A 21650-nucleotide genomic window follows, 5' to 3' on the forward strand; every position below is an offset into this window, starting at 1 on the left:
CCCCCGCCACCTCTCAGAAGGAGAGACCCCCGGGTGGGAAGGAAAGGGCTGCCGATGTGGGCCGGTGCTGCCAGGCTTTCAGAGGCGAGCTGCCACCCACCCACGGAGTCGGACCCCCGGGCAGTAACGGGAGGGCGGCAGTGTCCCGCTCGTTGCCGTTCCCCGCACCCCCCTAGGAAGCTCCATGGGGAGGGGAGGGCCCTTTTGCACACCGAGTTCTTGGGAGGCTGCCTTCCCAACAGCCGGTAAGTCCTTCCTGGAGTGCAGCGCCCTCAGAAAAGCCCCCGTCTTTGGGGAGGCGCTCTGACTACCCAAGGGCGCCCATGCACAACGTTCCTGTCAGCACCAGAGACTTTGAATGCCTTTATGGGACAAGGGGGTCTTCGTGTTTCTGTCCTCACTCGCAAACCAACTCTGGCACAAGGCAAAGCTGACACGGGGGGGAGAGAGCAGAGGCCCTGGACAGAGCCCACAAAGAGAAGGGGGAGCAGGGATGCGGAGGCTGTGGCCTCCTCCCTGCCCACCTCAGGGCCCCTGGGGAGAGGGCTGGGACCCGCAGGGGCTGTCTGGCTCCCCTGCCCAGCCCAGGCCACCGCTGCAGCAAGAGGCAGGGCCGACCTGGGTCCTTCCCGCTGGCCCCTCCCTGGCCCCTCTGACCTGGGGAGGGCCGGGTTCCAGAGGAACGTCCAGCTTCCTGAATTTTCACTGTCCCCTCCCACCCCATCAGGAGGGGATCTCGCCTCCAGCGCTGAGGTCTCCCTCTGGACGTCCTCCCCTCCCACTGCCACACATGGTTCTACTGGAGGAGTGTCGGGTGTCCCCAGCAGCCCTCCAGGCAGGGTCAGAATCCCCCCACCTCACAGCACATCTCCTCATAGCCTGCCCTCCACCCACCACCGTGCTGGGAGCCCCATGAGTAGAGGCCACAGATCTTGGTGACCTTGAGCCTGTGTGGCCAGAAGCTCTTGGGTCTCTGTCCCTGCCAGCCTCGCTAGGCCACATCCAGCCTGTGATATGAATGGGGGGACCCCATGTGGGCCTTGCAGTGCCCCTCAGAGGCTGTTCCTGAACTGTCCCCAGGGGCGCTCCTGCCCTGAGGCCAGCACCCCCACAGGGTCACTCCCACCGAGGGCTGTCGCCGTCGGTGTCCAGCCCTCCCCAAAGCCCCACATCACAGTCTGTCTTGACGCCCATCGTCCCAGCATGCGGGGCTGGGTCTCCCAGTCTGGCCTCCAGGTCTCCCCTCACTCCACTTTGCCCCATGGGTCTAGCACCTCATTCACAGACACTGAACCAGTGCTGGCTAATGGGGGGCCCTTGGGGCACCAGGAGGTGTGGCCTCTGGCTTTTCTGGGGAGGCAGGCAGAGTTGTGGCCACAGGGATGGATGGGCTTACAGGCCTCTGCCGGGTGGTGCTAGTTCCCCTTCAATCTCAGTGTGGGTGGCTGGACCCTTGGCCAAGTCTCAGTGTGGGTGGGCCTCCTGGGCAGCTGGCAGGAAGGTGCAGGGGGGGTGGGGAGCTGTGTGAAGACCCCCAAAGGGCTGCCACTTGGCAGAAGCTCCCTCTGCTCACAACCTTAGGGATGGAGTCTGGGGTCACCAGGGCCTGCCTCAGCCTGGGCAGTGGCTGGTCACTGGGGCCTGGGAAAGAGGTCCTCAGGGTCCTCTGCAGCAGCCCTCACATGTTGGGAGGGATTTGCAGTTCCCTGGGGGCTCTGCTTGGTCCTCTGCCACCCCTGAGAGCCCAGAGTCACTGGAGCTGCTCTAAACATAGTGGCAGGCAGTGTCCGGCATGACCTCATCGCCTCCTCGTCCCCTACAACACCCACCAGCAGCCGCCTTGCCTGGCGCCAGCCAATGACCCACCCTCTTGGCTGGGCTGTGCGACTCAGGTGTCCGGCTGTCATGTCCTGTGAGCCAGGGCTGGGTGGGGAGCCTCCTGGGTGCTCCTTTCCCTCCGCATGGCAGGGAGGAGGCCGGCAGCCCCGGCCCAGTGTCCAGATGGGACGAAATGGGGGTAGAGACCACAGTCAGGGTGGCGTGATCTGGAGTCACAGGGCTGGGGGGACTCTCCAGGGCGGTACAGGGGATGGTGTGGGTGTGGCCAGCTGTGCTGAGGGAGGGGCATCCGATGTGTGTCTGTGCGTCTGTGTGTGGCCTGTGTCTGTCTGTCTGCCTGGGTGTGGGGTGAGGGGGACTCTAGTGCTGGAGGCTGCCCAGGGCATTGGGAGCCAGGCAAGCTGGACTCCCCTAGGAAGAGATGAGGACCCATAATAGGTCCAGGACCATGGGTCCTGCTCTGTGAAGTTTGGAGGGTCCCCAAGGCTTCTCTGGCCACTGAGCTTGGGCCCCAGCCTTCTCCAAAGGAGGGCAGGCAGTTCATGAGTCTAGGGGCATTCCTCTGCCTCTGGAACCCCACCTCAGTCTATCCTGGACCAGGTGGGCTATGGCTCACCCTTGGGAGGGAGCCTATCTGTAGCCCCCAAACCCCAGTCAGAAAGGCAGAGTTTGGGGGCAAACTTTCTCTACAAGGGTGGGACTGGCCTGGGCACTGAGTGGACACTGTCCTGCCTACCACCTGCCCCTCTCCCTCAGCCTAGACAGGAACCCCGGCCTCCAAGTGAGGCCTGCAAAGGATGCTGGGTAGTCCCCCTCGGTGGCTGTGGGTGGGGGCTTGGCTTGGCATGGCTCCGGGCCGGGATGGCGGGACCTCCCAGGCACTGCCTGGGCACAGACCTCCCAGGCTCCCGCCAGCCCAGCCCCTGCGGCTGCAAGAGCAGCAAGGCTGGGACCAATTACCGAGTCCGAGGGGCCTGGACCCTCCTGCTCCTCAAGGGTGGAGGTGGGGGTTCCTGTTGGATGCAGTTTCAGGTGGAGGGGGCTCTCTGGCCTCCCGAACTTTGGCTGTCTCCAGTTCAGATCCTACCTTCTGCCCACAGCTGAACACCTCTTCCGCAGGGAGCCCCCAGCCTTCCAGCCACTGTCCTCGAGAGACGGCAGCATCTTGGTGTCCTGTCTGCGGCCTTGGTGGGCTTCCTTCGGAACTCACTGAGACAGGTCTGGCTCCTCGGGAGCTCTGTATTTAGTGGGCCTTGTCCTGGAGTTGCGGCTCCAGGCCTAGTGAGACATGGCAGAGGCCAGGGCAGGGAGGGTGTGAGGCTGGGGTGAGGGTCTCTGCGGAGGCCGCCCGATGCCTCAGAACCAGGTGGACACCGTTGTGTGCATGTCCCTCTTGGCCAATGACAGGTCCGGTTCAGGTGGCCCTTGCCCAGGGACAGAGGCTTCTCCTGGCTCCGTGCCTTCCAGCTCTCAGTCCTGGTATGCACAGTGTCACTGGGCTTCTGATAGCTGCCAGCCTCAACTCTGGGAGAGGGCAGGTGGGGCGGCAGGAGGTGCCTGTGCTTTCCTGGGCATGAGCAGGCATGAGAGGTGCACGTGCTCACCTGGGCAGCGCCTCTCAACTGTTAGGTGTGGGGTTAGGGTTCACCTGACGATTTGCCACAGTCCAGTGGACCCGAGAGTTGCATGCAGAGCTGGGTGTCAGTGCAGACTGGGGAAGGGTCTGAGGGTGTGGGTGTGGGGGGCTGTGCCGGGGCCTGCAGACTGGGGTGTGCGATGCGAGTGGGGAAGGGTCTGAGGGGGTGTGGTGCGAGTGAGGCGCTTTTGTAGTCTGAGGGGTGATGTGCCAGTGTGGTGTCAGGGTCTCTTCTACTCTGGGTGCTAAGGGCCAGCAGGACTGAGAGGGGTGGGGCCTTCTCTGGGTCGAGGGCCACAGGGGGGTGGTGGGGATGGGAGTGCTAAATGCACAGGGTGGGGCTGGGCTGCAGGCAGCAGATGTCCTGTGGACAGTCAGGGTTAGGTCACCTGCGATGAGCGGGGCTTCCTAGGTGTTCCCAGGGCCCTGGTGATGTGGAAGCTGTTCTCAAATTCTGGGGTGTTGTGCTGTGGTGGGCATGTACCTAGGGTGTTATCAAGGGCTGTGCCCACGTTTAGGGGCACTGGACAAGAGTCGGGGTGTCAGAGCAGCTGCTTGAGCTCTGCAGGGACCATCATGTGGCCCTCGGGGTATCCTGCCCTAGGGGCAGCTGCAGGGCCACTTGTGTCCCTGGGTGTTGCTGCCTGTTGTGCAGCCTTCCCAGTGCTGTTTGTTGATGGGGGGGTTCCATGGGAAGCAGGCTGGTGGGCTGGGCTGCTCTGGGTTTCTGAGGCAACAGCAGGGAGGGGCCAGGAAACTGCAGCTCAGGAAGGAAGGCTGGCCTTGCAGGAGGAGGGAGCCTGGGGCCAGCTTAGGCTGAGCAGGCGCCAGACATTCTGTCCTGCGGCCCTGGCCCCCACTGGCTGGGAGCTCCTGCCCAAGTTCTACTGGCCCCACCCTTGTCTCCACCTCCATGCTTGTACGGCTGCCTTTATTCAGACCTTGGTGGCTTGGGCTTGGGTCTGTGGGTGACCTGGTCCTGTGCTTATGTGAGCCCCGGTCCCTTTGTGGCTCTGTAGAGGCCCAAATGGGGCTCTCGGTGTACCCTGCACTGTGGGGCATGTGTTAGCACACTCCGGTCCCCAGGGTCCCTGGAGGGCAGTGTCCACTCTGACTGCCCTGTCCTGGGCTGGCCCAGCCTCCTCCTTCCCTGCCAGGTTGGGTAATGGGGAGAGGGAGAACACCCTCAGGGGTCATCTGTCTCCCAGCCACGGAGGGGCACTGCAGGACTGGACGCCTGCAGCTGTGTGTTTCTTTCTGTTGCTTGTCCTGGCATTGGTGACAGCCAGCTGGGGCTGCCACATGGGCTAGAGGAGCAGGCCTGTGTTCTGGGGGCTCATCCACCCCTTCTTGCTCAGGGACTGGCAACATCTATCCGTCCATTTGTTCTTGGGCAGCTGCTGTGTAGCAGACCCTGTATTAGGGGTTAGGAATTTGGCAGAGAACAAAACAGACAGGTCCCCGCCTGTGGGAAGCTTCCATTTTGGTGAAGAGACAGACAGTCAACAAATCCACAAACAGGCCAGTGGCTCACGCCTGGAATCCCAGCACTTTGGGAGGCTAAGGCGAGTGGATCACCTGAGGTCAGGAGTTCGAGACCAGCCTGGTCAATATGGTGAAACCGCCGTCTCTACTTGAAAAAAAAAAAAAAATTAGCTGGGCGTGGTGGGCTCCTGTAGTCCCAGCTACCCCGGAGGCTGAGGCATGAGAATCGCTTGAACCCGGGAGGCGGAGGTTGCAGTGAGCCGAGATTGCACCACTGCACTCCAGCCTGGGTGACAGGGTGAGACTCTGTTTCCAAACAAAAACAAAAGCAAAAAACAAAAATTAGCTGGGCGTGGTGGCACATGCTTGCAATCCCAGCTAGTAGGGAGGCTAAGGCACAGGAATTGCTTGAGCCTGGGAGGTGGAGGTTGCAGCGAGCCGAGATCGCACCACTGCACTCCAGCCTGGGCGACAGAGAAAGACTGTTTCAAAAAACAAAACTGAAATAAAACAAACCTAACCAAAAACAAATCCACAAACAAGCCAGAACTTGGGGTGCCAGGTGTAGGGAGGGGGCTGTCTCAGGGTCACGCATGGATTTTGCCCTTGGGGGTTCAAGGGAGGGGTCTTTTCACAGAGGGAGGAGCATGTGCCAAGGCCCTGGGGCAGGGAAGTCTGCTGGCATGAGTGGAGCAGGGGGTGCAGAGAGGAGGGGATGAGGCTCAGAGGGAACAAGGGCTGAGTGGGGTCTGGGAGAGTCTTGCATTTTCTTAGTGAGATGGGACCTTGGGAGGTTCTGAGTAGAGCATGATCTGCCTCAGCTCAGCTGCTACGTGAAGATGCGGCTGTGCAGGGCAGGAGGGACGGGCTCACCGCCAGCGGAGAAGGCAGGGGGCTCTGCTTCTACAGGGGGGCCTGGCCAACATTGGCTCTCAGCCCCTGCTCCGGCTGCCCCGGGAGTCTGCCTGGTCTCTCTCTGGGAGGCGTGGGCCCCTGGGAGGTGCCGCCTCAGGGAACCCTGGTTTTGCTGCCCCGTGAGTCGGGTCTCCAGGCTTCACCCATAGCCCGACCCCACGGCTGCCTGGGGCCTCTGGGGAGGGGGAGGGTGGAGTGGCCGCCAGGCTGGCGGGCTGGCAGGGCAGCATTTCTGGGAATTGTGTGGGGGAAGTGCATTGTTAGAGCAAGCCTGGAGCGGGCCGCCAGGGCCGCCACTGGCCTCTGGGGATGCCTCCTGCCTCCCCCAGCGTTGCTTCTGTGGGAGGGAGCTGGGACTGGGCCAAGGCATGGGCTGGGCTGGGGACTTTCCGAGAGACGCTGTCCTGGGCAGGTGGCTCTTCCCATTCTGCAGACTGGGCGACTGAGGTCCAGAGAGCTGGCTGCTGCTATGGCAAAGCCAGGAGCAGTGGGCCCAGTCCCCATCCCCTGCCCTCATCTGCTGGTGCCTGGGAGAGGGGAACACTTGCTGAACCTAAGCGCCGTCGCTGACCTGCCGGTGGGCATCCAAGGGAGGCCTGGGTGGGGTCCACTGGGGACACAGCTCGGCAGAGCCCCCAAGGTGGGCTGGAGGGTCTGATGGAACGGGGCGCAGAGATGTCGCCTAGGTGATTGGGCTGTGGGAGGGCTGCCCATGGGGTGGGGGCTCCTGGGGCTGCAGGATTCCCTGGCCCCCGCTCTGTGGTTGCAGGAAGCAAGTGGGGCTCCGTGTGAGTTTGGCAGCAGGAGGCTTCCCACCGTGGCTCTGCCTCAGCCAGAGGGGAAGCATGGATAGCGGCCACCACCGGGGTCATGGCCGGCTTTGGGCGGGCAGGGGGCGGGGGACGCAAATAGAAAAATAAATGGCCTGAGCTTCCGAAGTTTCCTGGACTCAGGATGGGGGAGGGGCAGGCCTTTGGGCTAAAGGTGCGGCCGGCCCTGTGGGGTGGACCAGGGGGTTTCTCCCCAGACGCCTGTTGGGGCCAGAGCTGCCCCCTCAGACCTCCAAGGTGGGACACATCTCCTCCTTAGAGCCCTCAGGACAGGGCCCTGTTGCCTACAGAGAATTCCTAAAGGCCTATCCATATGTCTCTGTCCATAAAGACATCGAGTGTGGAGGACACCCTGGAGGAGGAGACGGAACCCTCCTGTTTCCTGGGGCTCAGTCCCAGGTGAGGCTGGCCACAGGTGACCACAGAGACCTAGCCTGGTGTCGTGCAGCCGCTGGGTCTGGGAAGGGGAGTGAGGCACTCCTCACCCCGTGGCAGCTCCTAATCAGGAGGCCTCTCTCCTCCACCTGCACGTCATGTGGCTGTGGCTCCCAGGATGAGACAGGCTCCGCGCCCGGAGCGGGTGAGTGAGCGTCCCTCTCCTTCATCAGCACTGCCTCCGCTATGAGCCACCCTTCTTTCAGGCTATGTGCATTTCCGACTCTGTTCTCAGGGTTTGACCGAAACCCTAATGCGGCAGAGTGGGACCCAGGCCTTGCCCTCTGGGCAAGTGGCTCCCTGTGTGAGTGAGGCTCCCGCCTGCTTGTGTGCGTGTGCACGTGTGCCTGCACACGGGGAAGGAAAGTTTTTCAGCTGCCGGGGATGGGAGTAGGGGCTGGAGCAGCACCCTGCAGGGACGCCCGACAGGAAAATCGATGGTTCTGATGTTCTCAGCCTCTGGGTGCAAATTCCTGAGGGCACAGGACCGTCGGCACCCCTGGGCAGCTTGCTGGGGGAAGCTCCTTGGAGGAGGACGTCCTGAGGTCGGTAAGGTCCAGGAGGGGTCTGCTGGGGGGCGGGAATGCTCTGAACAAGGTCCCCGAAGTCCAGAGCTCCTGAGGGATCTGGGACCAGGGGCACTGGGGAGTTTCAGAGTTGGTCGCCGCCACAGCCCTCACAAGTGAGGCTGCTCTCTGGGACTGGCCACCTTCTCGCCTCGGCCACTTCACAGTCCTGGGGGCCAGCTGTGGCTCTTGCTGGGAACCAACTGAACCTCCCTGGGGCTTGGGGGTGGGGTGGTGCTGAAGTGAGGCTCACCCGTCCGTGGCTCACTCCCGCCACCTAGAGGCCACTGTTCCTCACAGGCTCGGGGCCAGTCACCTGCCTCCGCCCAGGGGGCAGGACCTCCCCACCAGATTGCGGGCTCTCTGATCACCGGGATGGGCCTACATCTCTCCCCTGCAGCGGCTGCTTCCACGCAGGACTGGAGCATGTCAGGGTTCGGGGCTGCTGTCCTAGGGTAGTGGCTGCGGCCTGCAGGTCAGAGGCCCCCGACTTCTTTTGCTAACCCCCTTCCCTGCCTGTCCTGTCCACCCCTTTCTCTCCATCACCTGCCCCTGCCATGAACCATGAACCATGAACCAGTGACCCTATCCACACCTGTCTGACCAGGCTCCCCACGTGCCCTGACGTAGCCCCGTAGGCTGGGTCCACAGCTGACATCCCTTCCTGGGGAATTCCCGACCCGCCAGCCATTGTTCTTAAGACACCCCAGCGTCTCGACCTCCCTCTATCTGCAGCCTCTGTGGGCCGGGCCTCCACTAGGACCCCCTGAGACATGTCAGGCTCCTCACGAGCTCTGTCTTGTGTGGCCATGCCCAGGGCCCCAGGAGGTAGAAGACCAGCGGGCATCTCATGGAGGAGGAAAAAGGGCCCGGAGAGGGACCTCCACTCCGGCTCAGCAAGGGAGTCCCACCCAGTTCCCAGCATCCTCGTTGAGGCCCCTCCTCCACGGTGCACAAGGTAGAATTCATGGGATCATAAAGGAAGCCAGTTCTACCAACACACGGTTAGGAAAATATTTTCTTAAAGTGTGATATCAAAACCCAAGTGCTTCTTTACCAAGAACAAGATGTGACCCACTGGGCAGCCTCTGCAGTTCCAGCAGCAGCCAGCGTGTGGGTACAACACAGTTCCCGTCCGTGCAGCTCAGCCACGGGCCCAGATGACCAGATCTGGTTCATGGCCTTGTTCATAACTGAACGAACGACACCTTTCTGCTAGAGGTCGGTATAAAGGAGACGGTGGGCCGGACGTGGTGGCTCACGCCTATAATCCCAGCACTTTAGGAGGCCGAGGCGGGTGGCTCACCTGAGGTCAGGAGTTTGAGACTAGCCTCACCAATATTACGTAACCTCGTCTCTACTAAAAATACAAACATATTAGCCGGGGGTGGTGGCGCATGCATGTAATCCCAGCTACTCGGGAGGTTGAGACAAGAGAATTGCTTGAACCTGGGATGCGGAAGTTGCAGTGAGATGAGATCGTGCCACTGCACTCCAGCCTGGGCAACAAGAGCGAAACTCTGTCTCAAAAAAAAAAAAGGAGATGATGGTTTCTTCCCACCAGTTTATTTTCTGTCAGGGGTTTGGTCTCTGACTCCCTGGATTGTTGAGACACCTTGCACCCCACCAACACTTCAACCAGGACTGGGCTTGGCCCTCTCTCCTTTCTGCCTCCACTCTTAGGAACTTGCAGCTGTCTGGGGTCAGTTCTCCTCCGTGCTGTCTGGGCTGCACCTCCTGCCCAGGAGGCGCCTCTCTGTGCTCCAGCCCTTGCCAGCATCTCAGGATATGCAGTCCTGATACTTGGAGGTCTCCCCCACCCCCAGCTTGAGGGCTGGCTTCCTTTCGGTGGTCTTCAAATCAACCCACCCTCGGCTGTTGGAGAAGCCTGTGTGTCTGGCCAGGCAGGCTCCATGGATGTGTCCAGTGTCTTCCTGGATGGTGGGAACCAGCTTTGAAACCCTGGCCACCCGGACCTCCGAAGCCACGCTTTCTGGGGTTCCTGCTGGTTCCTGCACAAGGGCAGTTCCAGTGTGGCTTCTACAGGACCCTGGCCAGCTCCTTGGTCTGGTTGCCAGCCATTGAGAGGGTGGCTGAAGGGTGGGTGGCTCCAGCCTCCTCTCTTGTGCCTCTGGTGAGGCTGGACCCTCAAGTCTTCCTATATGCCCAAACTATGGAATTCTTGCCACGAGGACTTGCTTGGATGGTCTAGGCTGGAAGCTATGGCCCCAGCTCAGTGAGGGCAGAATCAGTCAGTATGGAAACTGTGCTCATCTATTAATAATAATATAATCACATAATATCACGGGGCCTCTATCTTTGAAAGACTTTGCTCCTCACAAGGAATTCTATGCTCTTTCTTTATGGTTGAGGTTTTTTTTTTTTGTTTGTTTTTTTGCGATGGAGTCTGACTCTGTCGCCAGGCTGGAGTGCAGTGGCATGATCTCGGCTCACTGCAACCTTTGCCTCCCGGATTCAAGCAATTCTCCTGCCTCAGCCTCCTGAGTAGTTGGGATTACAGGCGCATGCCGCCATGCCCGGCTAATTTTTTTTTTTTTGTATTTTAGTAGAGACGGGGTTTCACCATGTTGCCCAGGCTGGTCTCAAACTCCTGAGCTCAGGCAGTCCACCTCCCAAAGTGCTAGGATTACAGGCATGAGCCACCGCGCCCGGCCTGAGTCTTTTTTTTTGAGACAGAGTCTCACTCTGTCACCCAGGCTAGAGTGCAGTGGCACAATCTGGGCTCACTGCAACCTCCACCTCCTGGGTTCAAGCGATTCTCCTGCCTCAGCCTTACAAGTAGCTGGGATTACAGGCATGTGCTACCACACGCGGCTAATTTTTGTATTTTTAGCAGAGACAGGGTTTCGCCATGTTGGCCACGCTCTTCTGGAACTCCTGACCTCAGATAATCTGCCCACTTCAGCCTCCCGAAGTGCTGGGATTACCGGGGTGAGCCACTGCACCTGGCCAAGATGAGTGTCTCTCTCTCTTTTTCTTTTGAGACAGTCTTGCTGTTGTTGGCCCGGGCTGGAGTACAATGGTGCTATCTTGGCTCACTGTAACCTCCACCTTCCGGGTTCCAGCAATTCTCCTGTATCTGCCGCCTAAGTAGCTGAGATTACAGGCGCCCGGCACCACACCTGGCTAATTTTTGTAATCTTGGTAGAGAAGGGGTTTCACCATGTAGGCCAGGCTGGTCTTGAACTCCTGACCTCAGGTGATCCACCGGTCTCGGCCTCCCAAAGCGCTGGGATTACAGGCGTGAGCCACTGTGCCCGGCCAAGATAAGTCTCTTAACTGACCATATTTTCGTTTTCATTTTGGCTGCTGGGAAGCTCAGTTATATCTGATTAGTGCCATAGACAGCCCAAGGAACGTTCAGCCCATTCCACCTGCCACCTGGCCTCATAGTTCCTTGGCCTGAACTTGAATGAATATAGGATCCACAACACTAAAGACAGCGGCTTCTTGGTCCACACCCTCCCCCAGGATTGTGCCCTCTCCAGCAAACCACTCAGCATCTGCATTGCTGAGGAGTTGGCAGGCATTGGTGGGGATGCTGGCCCTGCACCTGTCCACGTCCTCAACCCTCCCTAGGCCTGGGCCATCTCTCTGGCTGCCTGCAGTCTGGCCCTACCTAGGGACCTCCAACAACAAGGGCAATGAATACTAACGGTCATGCTCCATCCCTGCTCTGTTCTCAGGCATGTGATGTCAATCAGCTTACATCATCTTGACGGGAGCCCTGTGAGGCGGACACTGTCGTCAGTCCAGCTTCACAAGCGGAGAGACTGAGATACAGAGCGGTCAACGTGCAGAGCCCAGAATCTGCTCCCTGGTAGCTGACTTGGGAGACAGAGGCCCCCCGCACCTCGCGAACCCCAGCAGTGGCCCCTGCCAGATGCCACGTCCAGCTACCGCGCGCTTACACCTGCAGGGCCCCACAAGAGGCCTCCCAGTGTACGCGGGCCTCTTGAAGAGGTAACCTCAACTCAGAGGTCCGAATGATCCGAATGACCCAAACTCGGCTCTGGGAGGCTGGGGACGGCCCTCCAGGCCAAGGTGGGAGCGCGCAGGGCTCAGCGGGGCCCAAGAGCAGGGCTGAGGGCTCTGGGTCCTGAGCCATCCACTGAAGGACGCTGGGGGACAGCAAGGCCCGAAGCAGGAGGAGAGAAGGGAGCGGATTCCCGGGCCTCCTGGGCCCCGGTCGCTCCAGGCTGTCTGGGCTCCGGGAGGGGCGTGCCCGGGCCTCCCGAGCGGGTTATAGTGGGACCACGAGTCTCTGCCGGCGGCGGGTCAGGACTACACTTCCCAGGAGGCTGTGCGCGCCGCGTGGCGCCTGGGAGTTGTGGTCCAGAGCTCGGCGGGCGCGGGCGCGGCGGGCGGGCGCGTGGACTACGCATCCTAGGGTGCCGCGCGCGGCCGCGGGGCCGAGGGTTTGAACCGAGGATCCGCCGTCCGCGGCGGGGCTGCGTCGGCTGCGGCGGGTGCGGGAGGTGGCCACGACCGGGGCCGGGGTCCCAGCCCGGCTGCGGAGGCGGGCGCGACGGGTGCGGGGGTCGCAGCTCCTGAGGCGATGATGGGCAAGGAGGAGGAGATTACGCGGATCGCCCGGAGGCTGGACAAGATGGTGACCAAGAAGAGCGCGGTGAGGGGCGCGGGCCGCCAGGACCCCGGGAACCCCGCCCCGCCGAGACCCCGTCGAGCCCGCCGACCCCGTTAGGGCCGGAAGACGACCTGAGGGGCAGGACGAGACCCCTCCCCGGCAGAGACTTCCGGGACGCAGGGGAGACCCCCACCCGTGGCCGAGACCCCTGCCCCGAGCCAGCCCTGCCGTTCACCCCCGCAACCCCGGCAGAGGCCGCGATCGGGCCTGGACCTTGTCCCGCGAGAGCCACCCGCTCTGGACTCAGAACCCCCTCGCCCGCAGTCACAGGCTCCGCACCCTTCTCTGTCCCTTAACTCCAGACCCCCAGCCTGGCCCGTCGACTCCTTCCTTGGCCCCGTCCCGCCTCTGGTAGTCCCCGGGGTGTTCGGGCCTCTTTTGCGGCCGCCCCAGCCCCTTGCCTTCCTCCATCCCGGCCTGGGCATCCTCACGGGCCGAGCCCCGCCCCCAACTCAGCCCTCTCCCACGCTCCGTCTCTTAGAGCATTTGTCACGCTCCGTCTCCCATAGCATTTGTCGCCAGCAACAGTTTGGAGTCTGAGGTTGGATCCCTTTTTCTTCTGGAGCTGCCGTGCCTCCCCTGCCTCTTCCTGGCCCTTGTCATCCTCCTTCACGGCCAGCCAGATACCTGGCTTGCCTGTGGGTCCCATTCTCTTCCCTGTCTGTCCCCACCCCGCAAGAACCAGGTTTCTCTAATAAATTCTCTCCCTTCTTTAGCCAGGACTTAGCCCGCAGTAACTTGGGTTGTGGGTAGTTACGTGGACACCCTCTGAAAAGAGCCGGTGTGCTTATATAAGACCCGGGAGATGGGGCAAGCCTCCTCTGGGAGTGTCTGGGCGCCGGAGCCTCTGGCCAGCTCTGTTCACTGCGGCCTGGGCCTCTGTTGTCTTGCGGCCACAGCCATACTTTGGAGGAGGCTGTGTGTAAGGCCTTTGAAGGGGCCAGGCCAGTGGGGGTCCAGTTCCGGAGTCATGACCTTGGCAAGCTCTGCACCCTCGCACAGAAGCATCTTTAGATGATGCTGCCTGCCCCCTGGGGGACGGGGAGGGGTCTGGCCGTAGGTCATGTGGAACTCCTGGCAGGCTCCATAAACGTGACCTGCGCTTTCCCATCCAGACTGTGAACTCCTGGGGCAGGGCCAGCTGTGTGTCTGCCAGGCCAGCCCAGGGCGGCGAAGGTGGCTGAGTCATAGGCTTTGGGTGATTTGTGCAGCCACCCCAGAGCTGTGTGACTGCAGTAGGGGTTTGGGGGATGCTTTTTGGGCTGAGCAGGGTTGAGTCTGGGTTCCTGTGACCGGGGTTCTGGACTGGGGTCTGCACTGGGAAGGGGTGGGCTCCCACTCATTCCTGCGGGGTGCAGCACCTCATCATTGCGTTCACACACACCCCTGGAAAACTGGTCAGCACAAAGCAGGGGTCTGTGAACCATCCATAGCTGTTTCCAGAGATGACCTGAGAATGGAGTTGTATCCCTTCTTAAAGGAGACAAAACACAAACGATAAAAACTGTAGGTGGGAAAAGCAAAGGTGGGTCATGGAGCTAGGGGAGGGCTGGGTGGGGCTAGGCAGAACTGATGGGGGGTTTCTGGTGGAAGAACAGCTTGAGTAGAAGCCCCAGGGGAGAATGAGGAGGGGAGGAGGGCACTGTGCAGTGGGGCTCCTGGGGGTCCCATTGCCTGAGGTCCCCTTGGGGACTTGGGGGCCAGGTTTGGGGGATTTTATACCTCTGGTCCTGAGCCCACTGAGAGCCAGGTAAGCTGGTGCAGGGCTTTCAGGGAACCAGTGCCCTTGGCTCTGGCTATCGCCTCAAGGCTGGACTCTGTACAGCCCAAGGGGCAGGGCCTGCCTGGGAGGGTTTAGAAGGGGCTGCGGCGTGAGCAGACATGCCCTCCAGATTGCTGGGGTTGTGCGGGGTCTGGGTCGTGGGACATCTGATCAGGTCACCTTAGGGCAGAGGGAATGATGCACACGTGGAAACACATGCACGTGTTACAGGGGAGGTGGGGGCGTTGCAGGGCGTAGTTGCAGTTTTAAATAGGAGAGGCTTTGCTGAGAAGGTGTTGTTTAAATAAAGCCCGGGAGGGACGGAGGAAGATGTCCTGGGAGGCTGCCCCAGGCAGTGGAGCTGCAGGTGCAGAGGGCCTCAGTGGTGGCTCAGGGCCCTTGGGGAGCACGGAGGAGCTGTACCTGGTGTGGAAATGTGGCCGGTTTGTGCCTGGCCTCATCAGTGTGTGAGGACCTGGAGGAAACGCAGATCTTGGGTGGGGAGACAAGGCAGAGAGAACGGGGTGCGTTTCAACTGTCCAGGCGAGGGGTGCTCGCCTGCTTGGGGGCAACTCAGAGGCCTGGAGGATAGATGAGGGGCTGTGGGTCTGTAGGTGTTGGCTGTGGCCGTGCCTGAGAGTTTGGCCTCCTTCACAGCCGGTGGGGGGTGCGTGCTTTGGGGAGAGGCTGCCCTGCACATCAGGGCATGAATGCACAGGGAAGTGAATGAACCTGGGGCTGCACTTTCACCTGGGTGTGGCCCTGGCTGCTGGGGAGGGGCCATGGCTCTGAAGCCTCCTGATTTGCCAGGGGAGCTGGCATTTCTGTTCTGGTTTGGGTCAGTGACCTGAGCTGGTTACAGTGAAGTCAGTGAGGTCATTGCACGAATGTGGGTTACAACCTGGAATGCTTGAGGCTGCAAATCCCCTCCCCTTCTTGACTGAGCAGTAAGGGCTCCCTGCTGTGCTGCAGGAACAGCCCTGGGTGTCTCCAGGTAGAGGAATTTTGGTTTCTTTTTGACCCCAGGTTGAGTCTCCAAATTGTCACTGCCTTGTGTTCCCCTCCAGTAGGCAGAAGGAGGTGATACTGTCCGTTGAGATCTAAAGTCCTTTATGAAGGTCCTCCTTCTCCTTCCAGGAGGGAGCCATGGATCTGCTGCGGGAGCTGAAGGCCATGCCTATCACGCTGCACCTGCTCCAGGTAGGTCCCTCCCTGCCCCAGGTCCGGGACAGCTCCTGGGGACAGCCCAGGAGATGGCAGTTCTGAGGGCACCTGGCAGGGCTTCCCCACCCTCCCCAGCGGGCCTTAGTTGGCACAAATGCCTGTTCCTGAGGAGAGGGTCTCTGCCTTTCTCCGGGCTCAGTGGGACAGAAGGGAGTCTGAGGATATTGGGAGAGGCATCTACCTCCCTGGCAGGTCCTGGACTCCTGTCCTGTGGGAGCCACCAAGGGTCTGCCAGGAGGATCTGACGCCTAGGGTGGGCCCCTGCCTCCACCCGACTCAGACCACTTGCCTTGTAGTCCACCCGAGTCGGGATGTCTGTCAACGCCCTTCGGAAGCAGAGCTCCGACGAGGAGGTCATTGCACTGGCCAAGTCCCTCATCAAGTCCTGGAAGAAGCTCCTGGGTGCGGCTTGGGCAGTGCCCACTGAGTGCTGGGACCAGGGCCCCGAGAAGTGCTGCCTCTGGCTGGTCAGCACAGTGTAGGGTCCTGGCAGTGCCCACCCTGAGCCAGGTCACCTGGGAGTGGGGCAGTGGCAACCCCAGACCATGAAGCACCCAGCTTGGGGCTGGCAGTGGATCAGTGGGTGCCTGTCAGCATTGGCTGGGAGGGCTGGCCTAGGAGGCAAGGGTGTGTGCTGGGGGCAGGGTTCCAGGTAGAACACGGAGAGAGGAGAGTTGAGGCCAGGACTTGAGCTGACAGCACTGAGAGACTGGGGTGAGCTGGGAGGTCACACAGAGGGGAAGGTCACGGCCAGGAGGCTGGGAAGTGTCAGGAGATGGGAAGGGGAGAGGGAGAAGTTGGGGCCGCCTCAGCTACTCAGAGGGAACAGAGGGGCAGCCCCTGCCAGGGGAGGGAAGGGCAGGGCTGGGCTGGGCTGGACTGAAGGCTGCCTCTTCCTGGAGACAATGGGGTGACTGGGGTTGCAAAGATGCTGCTATCCGGGATGTTGGCAGCCCTCCTAGCTCTGTCCACACCCTTGTGAAACAGTCTCTCTCTAGCCCTGTGTGACCCTCAGGCCGTACACAGCACAAGCACGTCCTCTTCTCCAGCCGCTGGGCCTGGCTCTGGGCTTTCAGGAAGAGCTTTGTTGGGGACATGCTTGGTCTCTCCAGCCAGGACAGGCAGGAGGGTGGGCCCCAGAGGTGGCCTTTGTGAGTGGGTGCTTGTATAGGAAAGTGTTCTAGGGAGGTAGCCTTGGGACTGCAGAGACGGACAGGTTGCTGGGGAGGGTGAGGGCTTGTTCACAGAGGCTGGGCGCCTTCCTGGCCCCTGGCTCCTCTGGCTGGGTGGGGAGCTGGGGGGCTGGGGCTGGGAGTGTTGGTGGTTGGGCTGAGGCTGCACCTTGGTGGTGGTCTGCGCCCGTCCCTCCTCTGCCTTCCCTTGATCAGCCCATTCCTGATCTTTCCTCAACTGCAGATGCTTCAGATGCCAAAGCCAGGGAGCGGGGGAGGGGCACGCCTCTGCCCACGTCCTCGAGGGATGCCTCACAGGCCCCAGATCCCAGGTAGTACACCTGGAAGGCAGGTGCACACACTCCTGCTTCCCAGCCTGCTTCCTTGCCAGGGAAAGGGTGCTAATCTCCGTGTGCCTAGGCATTGCTTTGAGGCCTCACACAGAGTCGGTCAACCCCATGCCGGACACTGGCCTCGTGGTGTGTCCCGCCTGCACTGACCACCTGAGACGTGGGTCTGTGTCCACCTGGCTGTCAGCCAGCCACCCTGGCCTCTTCCTCTGCCAAGAGCTGCTGTATACCCTGAGTGGGCCTGTGGGAGCCCCCGGCCTCTTCCCCCAAGACCCCCTGCTGGGTCTGGTTCTTGCTGGCCCACTCTGGCTTCCCGAACCTCAGCCTCACTCAACAAGGGCCCCTCCTTCCTGCAAAATTCTGCCCAGAACCAAAGGCGGGCGCCCAGCTCCCCTCTCCTGCCCTGCATGTGCATGTGTGGTCACTGCTGCCAGGGGGCGATGAGGGCTCTGTGGCCTGCAGCTGGGAGCTGCGGGTGTTTATGGTGGCAGGCGATGGCCGAGAGATGGCTTTGCCCTCGACCATACTGGGTTGTGGTGACTGGGCCACCAGGAACTCATGGATACCTTTGCAAGTTGCTTTTCCTCCAGGAAGCTGCCTGCTCCTGCCAACTTCCACAGAGGGGATGTGGGGAGGGCTAGATGGATGCAGCCTGGTCATTGGGCAGCCTCATGTTGGGGTCCAGCCCTGAGGGGCATCCTTGTCCCATTCTGTACGTGCCTAGCGGGGTCATCTGTGACAGTAGAACCTGGCCTTGGGTGACTCTGCCTTGTCTCCCCACCAGGCAGCTGTGGGTCTCTCCCTCTCCCCACCAGGCAGCAGGTATTTGTGTTGTGGCCCTGCGGATGGGCACCCCAGAGGTGGCAGGAACTGCCAGGTTCATTCTGATCCACTGGAGATGCTGCCCAGATCCTGACTGCTGGGTCTAGGATCCTGTTCCCACCTGGGGAGTGGGAACATCCTGACCCACTGCAGACCTCACGGCCCACGCCCTCCTGGCTGCTGGGCACACCCCATGGACATCTGGGCTCAAGATAGGCAGGGCCACAGGCCGCTGTTGGACTCTGGCAGAGTGGAGCAAGCAGGGTTTGGAGGGGGGATTATGCTGTGGCACCTGCTGCTTCTGGGATCAGTGTCTTGCTGGGGTGCCTGCAGCCTTGAGTCTGAGTCTAGCTGGCCCTGGCTCTCTGCAGCCGCAAGAGGCCGGAGCTGCCCAGGGCACCGTCGACTCCAAGGATCACCACATTTCCTCCGGTGCCTGTCACCTGTGATGCCGTACGCAACAAGTGCCGTGAGATGCTGACTGCTGCCCTGCAGACGGCCCGTGAGTGCGGCCGGCCCTGGCTCCTGACACCCGCTGGGATTTGCAGGGCGGCCCGGGCCCCTGCCTGCCCGAGGAGGCCTGCTTCTAGAGGGGCAACTCTCCTCCCTCAGCCCATTGCTGTGGCCCTGGCAGGGGCGTGGGGCCTGTGCCTGCATCATGGGCCTCTTCCAGGGACACGGATGTCCCCTCTAAGCTGCCAGGGTGTTTTGCAGGCAGAAGGGGTGGCAGGTGGAGAAACCAGTGGGGGCAGCTAGTCAGGGCTCCCTCTTGCAGACGACCACGTGGCCATCGGTGCGGACTGCCAGCGCCTGTCGGCTCAGATCGAGGAATATATCCTTTGGGCAGGGGCTATGGGCCTGGGTTTCTGGTGGAGTCAGGAGGCTGCCTGGCCTGGTGGCCTCTGGTGGCTGCTGGATGCCACTGCCTAGCTGTCCAGGGGTCACATGCCTGGGTGGTCACCTACCTGGGTGGTCAGGTTGTCTTGCTCCAGGAGGGCCCCCAGACCAGCTGAGAGGCTGATTCTGCCTGCTGGTAGGGCCTAGGTTCCCTGGGGCTGTAGCCTGAAGCTGGGTCTCAGTCAGGAATGGGCCTGGGGCAGGCTCGGCCCTGCAGCCCTTCACCTGTCCACCAGGTGTGGGTGGGCAGACCGACCCGTGTGGCTGGGCAGAACCTTTCCAGCCAGCACCCCAGCATGGCCCCCAGTGGGGCAGGTGGTAGGTGGAGGGCAGCGACGTTGTCCTCGGGTGGGTCCTTAAACACTTGCACGCATCTTCCGGGACGTTGGAAACACAGACATGAAGTATAAGAACCGTGTACGGAGTCGTATTTCCAACCTGAAGGATGCCAAGAACCCTGACCTGCGGCGGAATGTGCTGTGTGGGGCCATAACACCCCAGCAGATTGCCGTGATGACCTCAGAGGTGAGCCCCTGTTGGAGGGGCTGGAGGGCCACTCCCTCGGAGTGGTGGGCTAAGCCACTGGCCCCGTGCTCCAGGAGATGGCCAGTGATGAGCTGAAGGAGATCCGTAAGGCCATGACCAAGGAGGCCATCCGAGAGCACCAGATGGCCCGTACTGGCGGCACGCAGACAGACCTGTTCACCTGCGGCAAGTGCAGAAAGAAGAACTGCACCTACACGCAGGTGAGCGGCCGCTGGGCACCTCTGGGCACCTCCCCTGGGCCCAGTGTCTTCAGGGCATCACGTGCCCCTCCTAGGAGCCCATACCTGTTCCCGCCTCTGCTGTGAGTTTTCCCAGCCTCTCTGTCCCTGACTAGGCTAAGGCATGATGGCCACCTTCAGGGACCACTCCCCTCTACCCAGGACCCCTGGGCCCCAGGAGGCAGCGTCTTGGGTGGTGGGGTCCACTTGTTCCGGGTGCTCAAGTCGGAGGGCCTGGCCTGGCCCGACCCAGCCTGAACGGAGGGCCCTCAAGGTGTTGATGTTGGTGGGAGGGCCGTGCCGCCTGCTGCCTGGCAGTGACCACAGGACTCTCAGTCCCTGCCATGGAGGTGGACACTGAGTGTGCTGGGGAGGCTGTGGATCCCATGAGATGGCAGGGACCCTGTTAAGAGGGGAGTGCGGCTGGGCACGGTGGCTCATGTCCGTAATCCCAGCACTTTCGGAGGCCGAGGCAGGTGGATCATGAGGTCAGGAGTTCGAAACCAGCCTGACCAATATGGTGAAACCCCGTCTCTACTAAAAATACAAAAATTAGCCGGGGGTGATGGCGCATGCCTGTAATCCCAGCTACTCAGGAGGCTGAGGCACTTGAACCCGGTAGGTGGAGGTTGCACAGTGAGCCGAGATCGCGCCACTGCACTCCAGCCTGGGTGACAGAGCAAGACTCCGTCTCAAAAAAAAAAAGGGGGGAGTGTGTTGAGGTGGCCGCTGTGCCTGGCAGATAGGACTCGTGAGGGGCTGCAAGGACAGCCCTTCCTTCCCTCAAAGGCTGCATGGGGCCTGGGTCTGTGCAGAGCCTGCCTCTCTCCTGCTCCCAGCCTCTGGTCAGAACAGGCTCTGCCTGTGGCCTGAGGCTCACCCTTGGGCCATCCGGAAGGCAGCCACGGACACTAGGGACCCCTGCTAGTTCCCCCCATCATTGGGACCCTCCTGCCCTCAGCCAAGTCTGGGCCCTGCTGGTCCCCAGCCAATGTGAGCTGCTTTAAGCCCACACAAGGGCCTCTGCCCCAATAGACACTGTCTCCCTCCCCCGGAGGCTCAGCTCTGGAAGGTTGGAGTCGCAAGGCGGCCTCAGATCGGGTCACCTATGGGAGCTCAGCGGCTGTAAGGCCAGCTCTGCCCATGTTGAGGGAACACTCTCTGCAGCAGAGCCCTGGGCTCACCCAGCCCTCCTTACAGGTGCAGACCCGCAGCTCTGACGAACCCATGACCACCTTTGTTGTCTGCAATGAGTGTGGAAACCGCTGGAAGGTGAGTGAGCAGGCTCAGGCTGCCCCTTCCAGCTCCATTCTCTGGAGGTGGGGTGTCTCAGCCTCTGTGGGATCTGTGGTGTGAACTGGGGATGGCCCTGCCCAGCCAGCCTCCTGGGAGTCTTGGGCATGGTGGGTGGAGACTCCAGCCTTGGGTGAGCCTGTGCGGCCTTCTCCTCTGGGGAGTCTCATGTGGCCACAAGGCTGGAGGCCTCACCCCCTTTTCCGCAGTTCTGCTGAGCCCTCGTGTAGATGTGCTGCAGCCTTGGGCCGTGGCCAGTGCTGGCCCCCCCGCCCACGTCCTCCGTTGATACAGCTTCTCTGGAGACCCTAGAAGGCGGCATGTCCTGCCCTCAGCCTGCCTGCCTGGATTGCACCTTTCTGCCCTTTCGCCCTCGTTATTAAATGTTTCTTTTTGCCATCTTGTTCTCCTCAGCTGTTACTCCTGGTGGGCCCTGTCCCCATGTTTGACCTGTTCCCGCTGCTGTGGACAAGGCCCCTCCCTGAGGTCAGGCAGTGCTTGGGCTTGGCCCTGGTGGGTCAGCCCCAGGAGAGGAGCTTGACTGACCTTTAGAGATCACCTGGAGTGGCTCTGCTTGTGAGGGCAGGTGGGGAGAGGGTCTTGCGTGCGTGCTGACAGCCTGTCGTCCTGTGCAGGGCACTGTCCTCCCCATTGCCTCGGGCATGGGCAGCTTGGGACCCAGGTGCTGGCACTTCAGGACAGCTTGTCCCCATGCTGCCTTCTCTGTTCTTGTGGGAGTTGTGGTCTCAGGGCCCTGAGCCAATTTCAGCTTCAACTCACTTAACTTCCCAGAAACGTAGGGGATGGGGTGGTGAGCACTCAACTCATAGGGCCTGTGAGATGGTAAAGATGGCACTGTGCCTGGCACCAAGCAGCCCCTCCTGCCCCAGCCAGCCTGCCTCTGGGGACCCCATCCAGCTGGGCCCGGGCGGCACTTCCTGTTGCCTCTTGACTTCTGAGGTGCTGTGGGTTGCACGGTTCTGGCCCACTT

At 61.3% G+C, this 21650-nt stretch overlaps 1 protein-coding gene across 13 annotated transcripts in view; it reads left to right on the forward strand.

Annotated features, from left to right (window-relative positions):
* The window catches only part of TCEA2 (transcription elongation factor A2), a 31236-nt gene extending 10178 nt beyond the window's left edge, over window positions 1–21058 (forward strand). For 2 of the 13 annotated variants that reach the window (XM_023183213.2, XM_023183211.1), the window contains exons 2-10: window positions 11414–12357; window positions 15275–15337; window positions 15658–15763; window positions 16778–16865; window positions 18077–18207; window positions 18481–18537; window positions 18973–19127; window positions 19202–19348; window positions 20567–21058. In XM_023183213.2, coding sequence (XP_023038981.1) covers window positions 12286–12357; window positions 15275–15337; window positions 15658–15763; window positions 16778–16865; window positions 18077–18207; window positions 18481–18537; window positions 18973–19127; window positions 19202–19348; window positions 20567–20722 — 975 coding nt within the window. In that variant the 5' untranslated portion in view covers window positions 11414–12285 and the 3' untranslated portion in view covers window positions 20723–21058. Of the gene's footprint in view, window positions 1–7036; window positions 7286–7596; window positions 7690–8006; window positions 8665–11413; window positions 15132–15274; window positions 15338–15657; window positions 15764–16777; window positions 16866–18076; window positions 18208–18480; window positions 18538–18972; window positions 19128–19201; window positions 19349–20566 lie in introns of those variants that run through there. The other 11 variants (XM_023183205.1, XM_023183207.1, XM_023183204.1 and 8 more) reach the window with 11 other exon arrangements.
* The last annotated feature ends 592 nt before the right edge of the window (window positions 21059–21650 follow it).

Source organism: Piliocolobus tephrosceles, chromosome 20 (assembly GCF_002776525.5).
Source record: "Piliocolobus tephrosceles isolate RC106 chromosome 20, ASM277652v3, whole genome shotgun sequence".
Lineage (NCBI taxonomy): Eukaryota > Metazoa > Chordata > Mammalia > Primates > Cercopithecidae > Piliocolobus > Piliocolobus tephrosceles.